This window comes from Taudactylus pleione, unplaced genomic scaffold, assembly GCF_031769625.1.
Source record: "Taudactylus pleione unplaced genomic scaffold, aTauple2 ptg000845l, whole genome shotgun sequence".
NCBI classification, from domain to species: Eukaryota; Metazoa; Chordata; class Amphibia; order Anura; family Myobatrachidae; genus Taudactylus; species Taudactylus pleione.
The window spans coordinates 2,588,019-2,602,631 of NW_028285247.1; the positions used below are offsets into that span (position 1 = coordinate 2,588,019).

The following is a 14,613-nucleotide window of genomic DNA, read 5'->3' on the forward strand; positions in this document are numbered from 1 at the left end:
GTGAGGGTACTGATATCCAAGGCCGCTTCATTGATGTAAGTGGCCGAATCCCGGAGATTGCCTACCAACTCGGGCCTGTTCAGCCAAACAGTCGGAATCCAAAGACGCCTCCAAACTATCCGCCCAGCGCTCCATAGCTCTGGCTACCCAACATACGGCCATAGCCGGTCTGGATGCCCCCCCCGGGAGGGAATAACTGGACTTTAGGCAGATCTCCACCTTACGGTCCGTAGCATCCTTCAAGGAGGACATGGAGGGCATGGGCAACGTGGCACTTCGGACTAGGCGTGTCACATGAGAATCCACCTGTGGAGGGGATTCCCACTTAGAAAAATAATTGTCCGCAAACTGATAAGCCATCGCTAAGCTCCTCTGAGGCTGATACCGTTTACCAGGGTGTTTCCACGCCTCCTCTAAATGGTCTACTAACTGACCCGAAAGAGGAAACACTGTGGTGTCACCCTTAAAAAAGGCATATTTGGACTTGGACACCGGAGGATCGTCATCCTCAATAACTAAAGCTGTGCGGACTGCCCGAATAAGACCAGGAATATAAACCTTGGACTTAGCATCCGACTCTTTAGTACGGAGAGGTTCGTGGTCAGATAGATCCAGAATCTCACCATCATCGGACGTCACGTCGTCATTCTCATAAGGAGCAGACAGAGACGCCACAGGCCACAACACAGACTCCCCTTGTAACACGTCCGACAAATGCTGTACCGAACTTGTCAGTAAATTAACCCACGCAGGCTCCTGTGAAACCTGGGGAGGGGAAATAGGGAGACTGTGGGGTACCATCAATTGTCTCGGGAACCCCTGCATGGGTGACAACACCACTGACTGCTGGGACAATCCCATCTGGGAAAAGGCAGGCGGCGGAGCTAACTGGCCCACCAGGGTTGTAAGCGCTTTAGCGAAACAAGCCCAGGGAGGTTCCTGTATCGGAGCCGTGACAGTAATTGGCCGCGCCAATAAATAACACTGCCGACATAGCCCCTCCGCGTTACCCTCCCCCTCCGCTATTGGTACATTGCACTTAGTACACATAAGCTGGAGAGGAAATTCAGTCTCAGACATGATGGTAAGTTGTGACCCCTCTCACTGATACTCGTTAGTATAGTGGGAGAACCACCCTGCAAGCACCGCACTGCAAGGGCTTTAGCAGAAGAGCAGGGACAGTAAAATGGCTGACAGTAGAAAGTGAACGTACAGGCAGCAGACGCTAGCAGAAGTCACATACAATGCAGAAGAAATCAATCCCTGCACTATCAGCGCTGTTCCTCAACTACGCAGACACAGAGCCTGGTAGGACACAGCGCTGCATACACAGACCTGTAGTCAACGGAGGAGAGGTATGCCGGGGGACCCAGACCACGATGCCACCGATCAGTAGCTTCCAGCAGCGTTCACCATGCTTCAGCAAAGATGGCCACTGAGGAGCAGAGAGGAGGCCGGCCTGGGGGAGGAGCGCTGCCACAGGGCCAATCGGCAGCGCAGAGAGGGCTGTGTGCAGCGGGGGAGGCGCTAGCTATGTACAGAGAAGGCGCGCTCCCCTGGCATGCAATTAACCCCTGGGACGCCGCAGCGCTACCGCTCAGCTGCGGTCCGCTGTCCCAGGGGGGTAGTGGAAGCTCAGGTTAGTTACCTGGCTCCACACTGCAGCCAGTCCCCAGGGAGCCCCCTGCCTGCGGACTTTGGACCATGTGTTCAGCAGGGACCCACCGCGGGACCCTGCTGCTTACCTGCTGCCCCCTTGAATCCGGCCATGGTCCGAAACATCTGGGGTCACCGCTAGCCGTGACCCCAGATGCTTACCAGCATCCCCAGATCAGTACTGGCGTTCTGGTACCGGCGGGGTGTAGGGGAGACAGCATGGACGTCAGAAGTGACTGTCCATGCTGTACTTCCAGATGTGCAGCCACAGCTGCCTTGAAGAAAACTTCAGGGGCTATCCTTAGCCCCCCCTCTAAACAGGTGCTCCGACTCTGGCCGGGCACCAACAAAACTGAGATGCCTTGGCTCGGGGGCGGGGTATAGGAGGGGGACCCTAGTGCATCCTGGGAGGCTGAAAACTTAACTCTATGGTGCCCGATGTCTGACGTCATCACCTATACCCCAAGGTATCCTGTGGATACCCTATGGACCCTGATGTAGAAAGTTTATGCAATAGAGCAGGTCTGCTGGAAAAAAAAAAACACACAACAACAACAAAACCCTTTTGAACAGTTCTATTTCTTCTGTGGTGTGGCCTGCAGGTTTGTGTCTGCTCATGATGGCATGGAGAGACTGCTGGTAGCCAGGGGGAGCCATGTAAAGCTAGGTAGCCTTTAGAAGCTACAACAAGTAATGGACAATAGGGCATAATGAAATTATTTGAAATAACTGGTGATGTTGGACAAGCTCTTAAAGCCTAGTTTGTACTGTGGTCAGTTCCTTATTTAACCAACAGAGATGAAGGAAATAGAAGGTATTCAGTCAGAATATTATCCCCTCATTCCCAATAAAAACAACACAAATAATCTCATACAATGTCCTGTTCTTGGTCATCCTGATAGTGCTCCTCTGGTTCTTCTCTAGATTTAACATCTGCGTCCGGCACCTGTAATAGGGGAGAGTAGACAGTTACTAATTGGTTGCATTGTTTTGGAGAACAATAATAAAATACTGTGCGGTGATAAAACACCCATTATATAATCTGCATACATTTAGACTGGTCCTCCATTGCCAGGGAATTCTGCATTGCAACATGTAAGTCTGTCTGGTCAGTGAGAATGGTTTATATTTCAGGAAACCAGGCATGTTAGGTCTAAAATGTGCATCTAGCCGGGTCCTGGCACACACTGACTATTTGTGTTGCTACAGCTGAAGCTTAGAACCTGGTAGTCCTGTGACATTGAAGCTGCCGTGTTGTAAGAGCTGAAACAGAGGACCGTCACCACAGAACCAGCACAATTTAAACTGAATTATGTAAATTAATATAAAAGACATGGTGACATACAACTGAGTAATAAACCTACCTGGAGGTCCCACTGACCAGCTGTTGAGGATTACTTTCTCTATTAAAATTCATAGTTATGCAAATACACCCACAATGCCTCCATCTGCAGCACAAAGCTAGATTAGAGAATAAAAGTCTAACTACTCATTAATATGGCCTGCACTGACTGATACCTATATATCACAGTGATAGAATCACTTATCTGAAATAACCAGAGTGCTTATTCTTTATTCACAGAATTTGCCTTTCTTAATTTTATGTGGTATTAAAAAAGAATTGATCTCCTCCCAGAGCAAGGTGTAAATCAGGTCTTTAGCATCTTCACTTGGAAAATACTAAACATGAATGCAACAACAAAATTGGCATCACATACCTTGAAGTAAGGAGAAGACCGAGGGTACAAAAGCTAATTCCATTCATTCTACATAAGTCATCTAAATGCCTTAAAAAAAAGACTGTTCATCAGTATATGGCAGCCCAAGACATCACAGAGCACTATAAAACTTTATACTGTACTGTATAAGAACACTACACCGCTTTTATTCCAGAGGTCCAATACCAGAGGAGCCAGAAGGTAGCTGTAACCCTGGAAACATTGTACCCGGTCAGCCAGCAGCTGAGGTAGTATAGCATTATTCCAACCAGCCTGGCACTTACAGAAAAGATTTCTATGAGTGGAAGGCATTTAAACCTCTGGTAAGATACAAGTCTGCTATGCAAAACATGACCTGTTGGTGATACTTGAGGACTGGAGTGGAGAACCCTGCTCTACTGAGTAGAGCCTACTCCATGATTCTTGAGTCTTTATTCCAATATCCTATACAAGGACGGATTTATATGTTTCCGGGAATATCTGTACTGCAGTTTACTAGATCCATACTTACTCTTTACTTTTCACTTGGCATCTACCTATAGCACAGCTATGGGGAGCAGAGTGGTGCCACAGTATGCAAATCTGTTAATGACCATGACTTGAAATGGACTTCTCCATCCACTCTAGTAAAACATTTGGATTAAATTGATGCCATCACCCTGGTAAATTGGATGTTCTCAAAAGATATAATATACTTCCACAAATGTTCGGCACCTGCCTGCAAACTATAAATAAGCGCCCTCACTCCCATTTTTTATATAGGGACAGCGCGTGCAAAAAAGGGGTGTGGTCTCACAAAGAAGGGACATAGCTCAATTCAGATTACAGCACACTGTAGCACAATCTTATTCACATTACACCGCACATAGGGCCTGATTAACATTACACCACATAGGTAGTGTCCCTTATTCATTACTCTACACTTAGTAGTGCCCTTTTTTCACATTATGCTTAACAACAGTGCCCCTTATTCCCATTATGCCAAAGTAGTGCCCTTATACACCTGCCATAGTAGTCTCTCTTATTGGCCTGTGTTGCATCAGAGCTGTCAGACAGGAATTGGTATGAAAATTGGTATGATTCCCGTCAGCGGGAGCCCGACAGGAGCAGAGTGCGACGCAGCGGAAGCCCGACAGCGCTGGAAATCCCGATCGTGGATAGGTAAGTATTTACTAACCTAACCTAACCCTACTTAGGGGTGCCTAACCCTAACTTCCCCCCCAAGTGCCTAACCCTAATCCCCCATCTGAGTGCCTAACCCTAACCACCCCCTTCCCCGCTGCCTAAACCTAAGTCCCCCGGGGGGGTGCCTAACCCTAAGTCCCCCAGGGAGCCCTAAACCTAACCCTCCCCCCCAGCGGCTGTCCGCTCGCGGTGCCCGGCATCCCTACGATCGGGATGCCGGGCGCCGGTCTCCCGGCGTCAGGGAAATGCGGGCGTCTACATCTGACGCCCGGCATTTCACCCTTGCCGGGAAATGGCAGTCGGGAAGCCGCTGCCGGTATTTAGGCAGTCGGCTTCCCGATTGCCTCCCGTCAGACATGTCCTCAGCAGAATCACCAATCAGGCTCAGAGACTCTCAGCAGCAGCACCTGGCTCAGTCCTCCCCTCAACAGCAGAGACACATCCACCAGGTTCTGTCCTTCGTGCAAACTGGGCCAGCTGTCATCAGGGCCAGGAAAGTAGTTGGGACCCACCTCACAGGTGGAAAAGAGGAGAAGCCGGGGGGTGATGATGGGAGGGGACTGCCTCCTCCACCCTCTTTGTTATTGCCTATGACTCCAAAATGCCGCCTAGGGGCTCCATAAATAATTTATATTTAAATACATGCAGCATATAAAATTCTCACACAGCACTCCCCCCTCAAACACACAATGAACCCCCCTCACTCGGCACCCCTTCCCCCAGCTTTCCCCATCAGCTCATCTCCCCTTAACAAGCTCTCCCCTCTCACACATACACAGATCCCACTCAAACCCACACACAGCTCTCTCCCTCGCTCAGCTCCCCTTCCCAACTCAGCTACCCCTACACACACACACACACACACACACACACACACACACACACACACACCTTTCTCACTCAGCCACCCCCTCAGCTTTCTCCCCCTTTTCACACATACAGCTCCTTATACATACCCTCCCACACACACACAGCTGCTAATACATACCCTCCTACACACACACAGCTCCTTATACATACCCTCCCACACACACAGCTCCTTATACATACCCACCCCCCCACACACAGCTCCTTATACATACCCTCCCACACACACACACACACACACACACACACAGCTCCTTATGCATACCCTCCTACACACACACAGCTCCTTATACATACCCTCCTACACACACACACAGCTCCTTATACATACCCTCCAAAACACACACAAAGCTCCTTATACATACCCACCCCCACACACACACAGCTCCTTATACATACCCTCCTACACACACACAGCTCCTTATACATACCCTCCAAAACACACACACAGCTCCTTATACATACCCTCCCACACACACACAGCTCCTTATACATACCCACCCCCACACAGCTCCTTATACATACCCACCCCCCCCACACACAGCTCCTTATACATACCCTCCCACACACACAAAGCTCCTTATACATACCCACCCCCACACACACACAGCTCCTTATACATACCCTCCAAAACACACACACAGCTCCTTATACATACCCTCCCACACACACACAGCTCCTTATACATACCCACCCCCACACAGCTCCTTATACATACCCACCCCCCCCCCCACACACAGCTCCTTATACATACCCTCCCACACACACAAAGCTCCTTATACATACCCACCCCCACACACACAGCTCCTTATACATACCCTCCTACACACACACAGCTCCTTATACATACCCTCCAAAACACACACACAGCTCCTTATACATACCCTCCCACACACACACAGCTCCTTATACATACCCACCCCCACACAGCTCCTTATACATACCCCCCCCCCCCCCCACACACAGCTCCTTATACATACCCTCCCACACACACAAAGCTCCTTATACATACCCACCCCCACACACACACAGCTCCTTATACATACCCTCCTACACACACACAGCTCCTTATTCATACCCTCCAAAACACACACACAGCTCCTTATACATACCCTCCCACACACACACAGCTCCTTATACATACCCACCCCCACACAGCTCCTTATACATACCCACCCCCCCCCACACACAGCTCCTTATACATATCCTCCCACACACACAAAGCTCCTTATACATACCCACCCCCACACACACACAGCTCCTTATACATACCCTCCTACACACACACAGCTCCTTATACATACCCTCCAAAACACACACACAGCTCCTTATACATACCCTCCCACACACACACAGCTCCTTATACATACCCTCCCACACACACAAAGCTCCTTATACATACCCACCCCCACACACACACAGCTCCTTATACATACCCTCCTACACACACACAGCTCCTTATACATACCCTCCAAAACACACACACAGCTCCTTATACATACCCTCCCACACACACACAGCTCCTTATACATACCCACCCCCACACAGCTCCTTATACATACCCACCGCCACACACACAGCTCCTTATACATACCCTCCAAAACACACACAAAGCTCCTTATACATACCCACCCCCACACACACACAGTTCCTTATACATACCCTCCCCCACACACACAGCTCCTTATACATACCCACCCCCACACAGCTCCTTATACATACCCACCGCCACACACACAGCTCCTTATACATACCCTCCAAAACACACACAAAGCTCCTTATACATACCCACCCCCACACACACAAAGCTCCTTATACATACCCACCCCCACACACACACAGCTCCTTATACATACCCTCCTACACACACACAGCTCCTTATACATACCCTCCAAAACACACACACAGCTCCTTATACATACCCTCCCACACACACACAGCTCCTTATACATACCCACCCCCACACAGCTCCTTATACATACCCACCGCCACACACACAGCTCCTTATACATACCCTCCAAAACACACACAAAGCTCCTTATACATACCCACCCCCACACACACACAGTTCCTTATACATACCCTCCCCCACACACACAGCTCCTTATACATACCCTCCCACCAGTGGCGGACTGGACCGGGGGGGAGGGTGCCATGTGACCCCCGGGCCGCAGTGTCATGCGGGCCGCGGGCAGTCTGTGTCACTGTGACACAGACTGCACCGCGTGTGTAGCACTGACCGGACGGAGTTCGGTCAGCGTTACACAGCACAAACGCACAGCCGCCAGCTGTGTGTTTGCTGTAATCAGCAGCCGCTGAGAGTCTGTCAGACTCTCATCGGCTGCTGCTGCTCCCACTGCGGGAGCCATCTTCCGGCTCCCGCAGTGGGTAATGGGAGAGCCGTCGTCATGATGACGTCTCTCCCATAATGCAAAGCGGCCAGAGGAGCCGGTGGAAGCATCGGGACCAGGAGCGGGAGTTTCAGGTAAGTGTTTTTTTTTTAATTAAGTCTCTCTCTCTCTCTACTGGGGGGGGGGGGCTACTGGTGGCACTACCAGGGGGGGATTTCTATGGTGGCACTACCAGGGGGGGATTACTACTGGGGGCACTACCAGGGGGGGGTTACTATGGGGGCACTACCAGGGGGGGGATTTCTATGGTGGAACTACCAGGGGGGGATTACTACTGGGGGCACTACAAGGGGGGGGGACTACTACTACTGGGGGCACTACAAGGGGGGGACTACTACTACTGGGGGCACTACAAGGGGGGACTACTACTACTGGGGGCACTACAAGGGGGGGACTACTACTACTGGGGGAACTACAAGGGGGGACTACTACTACTACTGGGGGCACTACCACTGGGGGCACTACAAGGGGAGGGGACTACTACTAGGGGCACTGCATAGGGGGGAGGGGACTACTACTAGGGGCACTACATAGGGGGAGGGGACTACCACTGGGGGCACTGTGAGGGACCACTGCTGGGGGCTCTATATAAAGGGCAATACTGGAGGTACTGCATAGGGGGGAGACTACAACTGGGGCCACTATTTAAGGGACATTGCATAAGGGTTACCACTATTGGGGGCACTGCATGGGGGGGTGGACTGCTACTGGGGGCACTGCATAGGGAGTACCACTATTGGGGGCACTATATAAGGGGCTTACTACTGGGGGCACAAGGGGCACTGAACAAGGGGGACCACTACTGGGGGCACAAGGGGCACTGCATAGGGGGGGATCACTACTGGGGGCACTACTGGAGGCCTGCATAAGGGTGTTATCTCCTGTGGCACACGGGGGCACTGCATATGGGCACTACGACAGGGGGCTGCCCCTAACCTTTATTTTTACCTTACATTAATCCCATATGGACCCGCCTCCTCCCTGAAACACTTGAGGGGGGGCCGCGCCGTAGCACACACGTTCTTTGGGCACCCTGGCTACACGCTACTCCTCTACCAGGGCCGCCTGCATGCATTTGACCCCAGGCTAAAAGTTGCCAGCCAGCCCCTGCCTCACACACACACACAGCTCCTTATACATACCCACCCCCACACAGCTCCTTATACATACCCATCCCCACACACACACAGCTCCTTATACATACCCTCCCACACACACACAGCTCCTTATACATACCCTCCCACACACACACAGCTCCTTATACATACCCACCCCCACACACAGCTCCTTATACATACCCTCCCCCACACACACAGCTCCTTATACATACCCTCCCACACACACACAGCTCCTTATACATACCCTCCCACACAGCTCCTTATACATACCCACCCCCACACAGCTCCTTATACATACCCATCCCCACACACACACAGCTCCTTATACATACCCTCCCACACACACACAGCTCCTTATACATACCCCCTCCCACACACACAAAGCTCCTTATACATACCCTCCCACACACACACAGCTCCTTATACATACCCTCCTACACACACACAGCTCCTCACCTTAACAGAGCTCCCTTCAAACACACACATATCACCCCCTTACTCAGATCCCTCACCTCACTGTAGCAGGGTGCAGGAAATCAGTCGTACTGCTGGACTGAGTCCTTGAGCACATAAAGACAAGAGATCAGAGTGCCTCCATACTGGGGGCATGTTGTGGGCGGCACCACAAGCACCGCCCCACCCACACCTTCAGGCTTAGCTGAGCAGACACTCTGCCGTAGTCAGATGGCTGTTTTCCAGCACCCGGACAATGACTGCTCTGCATGATGATGTCTGAGTGGGGACTGGAGGAGGCAGGAGCTCGTAGCTCAGTGCTCCTCTGCGAGCTGGCACTGACAGGCAAGCTGCCTCTTAAGAGGGTGACCTGCTACTGGGGGGAAGGCCACGTGCATCAGACGGCCGCTCTGCCTGACCATGCCTCTGCCAAACATTCAATTTGACAGGACAGGTCAGGTCAGGTGCAACACAGCACAGTGGGGAGAGTGGAGGAAGCAGGGGACCCTGCCAGGGGGAACGGCAAGACACAGAGGCGGCCGCGGTGGGGTGGGTCTGTGTGAAGAAAAGCCGCTCAGCCACGCTTCCCTGCAGGATACGGCTGCCTGTCATACAGACGGCACCAGCAACAATTGTCTCAGCAGTAGCTGTGGGGAGAGTGCCTCTCCAGCCTGGCGCCTGCTGAGTGGGTTGCGTCGGCCCTGAATGCAATGCAAACATCCCTGCACCAGAAACAATAAATCATGGGACACCTTACACCTCTAAACACAGTCATGGTATAAATACATTTATCACATTTGATATGACACGGTGGACAATGCTCAATAACTTGAATCCATGGGAGGGAACATTCATCAATAAGGAATAACATACATCATGTTTTAGAGCAACAAAACTATTCAGAAACAAGTTACAATGTAAACACCCAGAAAACAATGCAGCACAGCTGGGAGCAACCTACAGTACATGCCAAGGAGAATATCAAGGGTTTTGCAATTAATGTTGAACAAGAATAGGATCCTGATGGAAATATTCCAAATTCCTCCAGTTCAGTTAAATGTAGCCCAAAATTTGAAGAACGCAATTATCATAAGACCTGTGTCTCATTACATGGAAATGTAGCAGTGTCTGCAGGATATCAATAGATGCTATTGCTGCCCTCAAATCGTAAATACAAATGCAGAATACTGATTTTCATCCGACAACTTTACAAAATTCTATATTACTCCACTCTGGGAATATAAACTTAGGTCCTGAATGTGATGTCCTGGTTTTGTTGTGGGCCCGGGGTGGTGATAGGAGCAGACACAGAAGCAGATTTAAAACAAAACGTGGAACTTTTAATAAGTGGTTTGGCAGACATGAACGATGGGAGAAAATAAGTCCAGGGATGGCACTAAAGTGCAAATGGGAACTGAGGTGAAGCAATGAGTAAAAGTCCAGGTAGTGGCAGATAGGAGCAGTCCAGTAATCCGGGTCTTGTGAGGGTGGTGAAAAAAGACTTGTCCAGCAGTGTGAGTTTCTGGTTAATAGGGAAATGTCCAGGTAATGACAGGCAGGGGAAATCAGGTGTAGTGGTTGAAATGAAGAATGCAGGCTAAGGAAGGATTATACAGCAGAGTGTCAGTGGAGGCAGGGTGAAAAGCAGACTCAGGTTCGCAGGCAAGGGGAAGGTAATGGAGGATGCAGGGTAGTCCAGCGGTGTAGGAGAAGACAAGCAGGCAGGCAGGTAGCGTTACACAGGAACAGATGGTGAGCACACTCTCTCATGTTGCACTGGCAATGAAGAGAGGCTCTGGACCTCCCTAAATACCGAGTGCCGTACCGTGACTGGCCAGAGAGAGCACGTGACACACCAGGATTGGACGGCTGAATCACATGGCCGGAGGCAAGATGGCGGCGCCCATGCCGAACGGAAGCACCACCAGGCCTCCACAGCCCAGAGTGACAACATACCCACACAGAACCACGCACAGCCAATGCCCCTCGCCAAACACCAGCGTCAGACGCCCCCCGCCACAGTGACCTCACAAGTATTACCCGACGACCACTATGCCGAGAAACCCTGGACGTGACACTGATTCATTACGGATCGCTATTGCGATTACGCACACAGTTCTGCTGCGAAAATATGATAATGTTTGCAACTGCTCAGCCAGCACAGAGACGCCCACTACCACTTTCTCACATCCGTAAGCCACGCAGTCCTGTGTATACATCAGTAACATTGGACCCTCACACAGAATTACAGCAGCTCTGACCTGTCTCAGAAACTGCAAGTCTTGTCACACGCAGTGAGTATTCAAGCTGCGAATGCCACAGTGGCTAATTTATGCACACCCATGTAACGGCGTTCAAATGGACAGGCACGCCTGCGTTTCTCCGTCCACTCCCCCATCACCACCCCCCAAATGCCGATGTTCTGTCACTCATTGCAATGGCTTGCGTGATTGCAGTGCTAACGCGCACTGTGGTGAATACGCAGTACGCACCATCGGCCGATATGCGTATGCTGTCGCAATTGCTATCCGTGATGAATCAGGCCTCAAGCATCATTAGTAGGATCTTTTTTCAGACCTGTCGATTGCTGTTCTTACTTTTTTTTACCTAGCTTGTAAAAAAATATTATATTTATGCTACAAAAAACTATTATGCTACATTTTTTATTGTACAACAAAGTACCTGTTTTCGCTTACATGAAAACACACAATATAAAAGCTTTTTTTAATTTCTGAATCTGTAATTATTTAGATATTAATATCTGTCATACTGCAGGTGCGAGCTTAAATTTGATCTCTGTAACTTCTACGCACTGAATCGCGTCACCAGTAGAACAAACATACAGCTAATCCCTTTAAAACACAAAAATGTATTATCTTATCTTTGTAGAAGCTAGGGATTTAAATGGCAATATCAGACTGGAACAATGTGACTCAGATACTCATTACAGCTTTGCCTACTGACGGATGTGACTCGAATATTCACTGTACTTGACACAGACACCTATTATGGATGTATATTCTGAAGTATGCAACTGTGATCTTTGCAAGTGGATGCATAGTCTGGCCAATGTGAGTTTCAATATGGTTATTCAAACAGATAATAATTACAGTTTGTGACAGAATAGTACAGAAAAAGTTACTGTACACAGTCAAACAGTGTCATTCACTACTAAGGGAGGAGGGGATGGTAGAGTCACTAATTGACTTGAAAATGAATGGGGAGCCTCTTACAAGAAATTACTTCTGACAATTTAATTTGTAAATTACATTATTGGGATGATTGATCTGGCAAGTTAATTGAGTCAGGAATGAAGCAGAGTTGCTAGCAGTATTAAAGGTTTAAGGGTTTGTGTGAAAGGCCTAAGTAAATGAAGATCTTTCTTTGATTTTGTAATATTTTAGTAATATTTTGAGGCCCTGAGAGCTCTTAAGAGTTACTGATAAAGGGATGTAGTTGGCATCCCGACGGTCTTAATACCGGCACCGAAATCCCGACAGGTCGGGATCCCGGCTCCAGTATCCCGACCGTTGGCATCCAGTATCGGGACGCAGGGGGAGGGTAGCGTTAGCTAGCGAGGCTAGGCACTAGGGGGGGGGGGTTAGGCACCAGGGAGGGACGGTTAGGATTAGGGTGCGGGGTGGGGGAGGTTAGGTTTAGGCACTAGGGGGAAGGTTAGGTATAGACACCGGGGAGGGGATGTTAGATTTAGGGTGTGGGGAGGGGGAGGTTAGGTTTAGGTACTAGGAAGGGGGGTTAGGTTTAGGCACAGAGGAGAGTGGGTTAGGGTAGGGGATAGAAAAGTACTCGCTGTTAGGTTCTATGGGTGTCGGTATCCTGGCTGTCGGGATGCCGCTGTCAGTATTCTGAACAGCAGCATCCCGACAGCCGGGATGTCATACCCACTGATAAGATATAGTGTATGGTTCCTAAAGGTTAAAAGGAATATACTTTGTTTAAACATGAGCTTGCAGTTTATTGTAGATGTTAGCTAAAATGTTGCAATTATATTTGAAAAATCTTTAGCATGTGAAGGAAATACAGTTACACATTATGCTGTGTGGCTGTACACTTCCATGTACCAGTAATCTATGTGACCAGACCTAATTATGGGAGTAACACCTTAAGAAAACTCTGCTTCAGAGCCTGTTTCATACGCTGGATTAACACAAAGTGGAATAGCTGGATCATCATTTATGAATCCTAAACTTTTGTCTAAGGCCATGTTGCCTAAACCAGTATGAAGTCTAGTGCCCATGGGGTCTTAATCCTGCTCTACTAAAGGGAAAACGTATCAAAGTGTGCTACAAACCTCAATTTAAAAATGTCACTTTGATAGTTTGCTTTGTTCAAAAATCGCACAAAGTCAAAACCATGCATGAAGGCATACTTTTTTTTTTAGAACTGGCATATTGTAAGACCCCAGGTCAGAATTTTGGTTTGTAAATGGTGTAATGCATCAAGCATTGGCTTACAAAACATGACAGAGGGGCCTGATACTGAGTTGAGCGTAGGGTTGCCACTCATCCTTTATTATACAGGATTGTCTTGTATTTGAAAGGGACATGTTGCATACTGTATTGATTCAATACGCAGTTTATCCCGGTCCACAAGTACAGAGTGAGGTATCATCATGCTGCATGGTCATGCAGCAGCGAGCAGGCAGAGGTTGAGGATGCTGTGCTTATTCAGCACAGCCTTTTTCTACCCCCATGGGATGGATTCCTGGCTGCCATAAATGGTAGGATTTGTATTAAACACACAGAGGATGGAAAGACAGGGCAAGAGGCTGATGAGACACAGGGGGCAGGAGGCAGGAAATACAGAGAGCTGGAGTGACAGGAGGCTGGAGAGAGACAGGGGGCAGGAGGCTGGAGTGACATGGAGCAGGAGGCTGGAGTGACACGGGGACAGGAGAGACACAAGGTGCAGGAGACTGACGAGACACAGGGGGCTGGAGTGACACAGGGGACAGGAGAGACACAGAGTGCAGGAGGCTGAAGACGACACAGGGGATAAGAGTCTGGTTAAACCTCTCTTGTATGATGACGACATTGGTTATATTTCTACACAAACAGGCATCTTCCGGGCCATGTGATCTTAGGAAAACAAAAAAGAGTAAGTAACTTTGCACCTTGATAAAACCATGCTGCACTGCAGGTGGGGCAGATGTACCTTGTGCAGAGTTATAGATTTGGGAGGGGT

General features: G+C 49.4%; 1 protein-coding gene across 1 annotated transcript in view; it reads right to left on the reverse strand.

Annotated features, from left to right (window-relative positions):
• Positions 1–14,613, reverse strand: part of LOC148474401 (uncharacterized) — a 237,928-nt gene that overhangs the window by 26,140 nt on the left and 197,175 nt on the right. Inside the window, exon 13 of the mRNA XM_088458633.1 lies at positions 2,531–2,602. Within this exon, the coding sequence (XP_088314759.1) occupies positions 2,531–2,602 (72 nt within the window). The remainder of the gene's footprint in view (positions 1–2,530; positions 2,603–14,613) is intronic.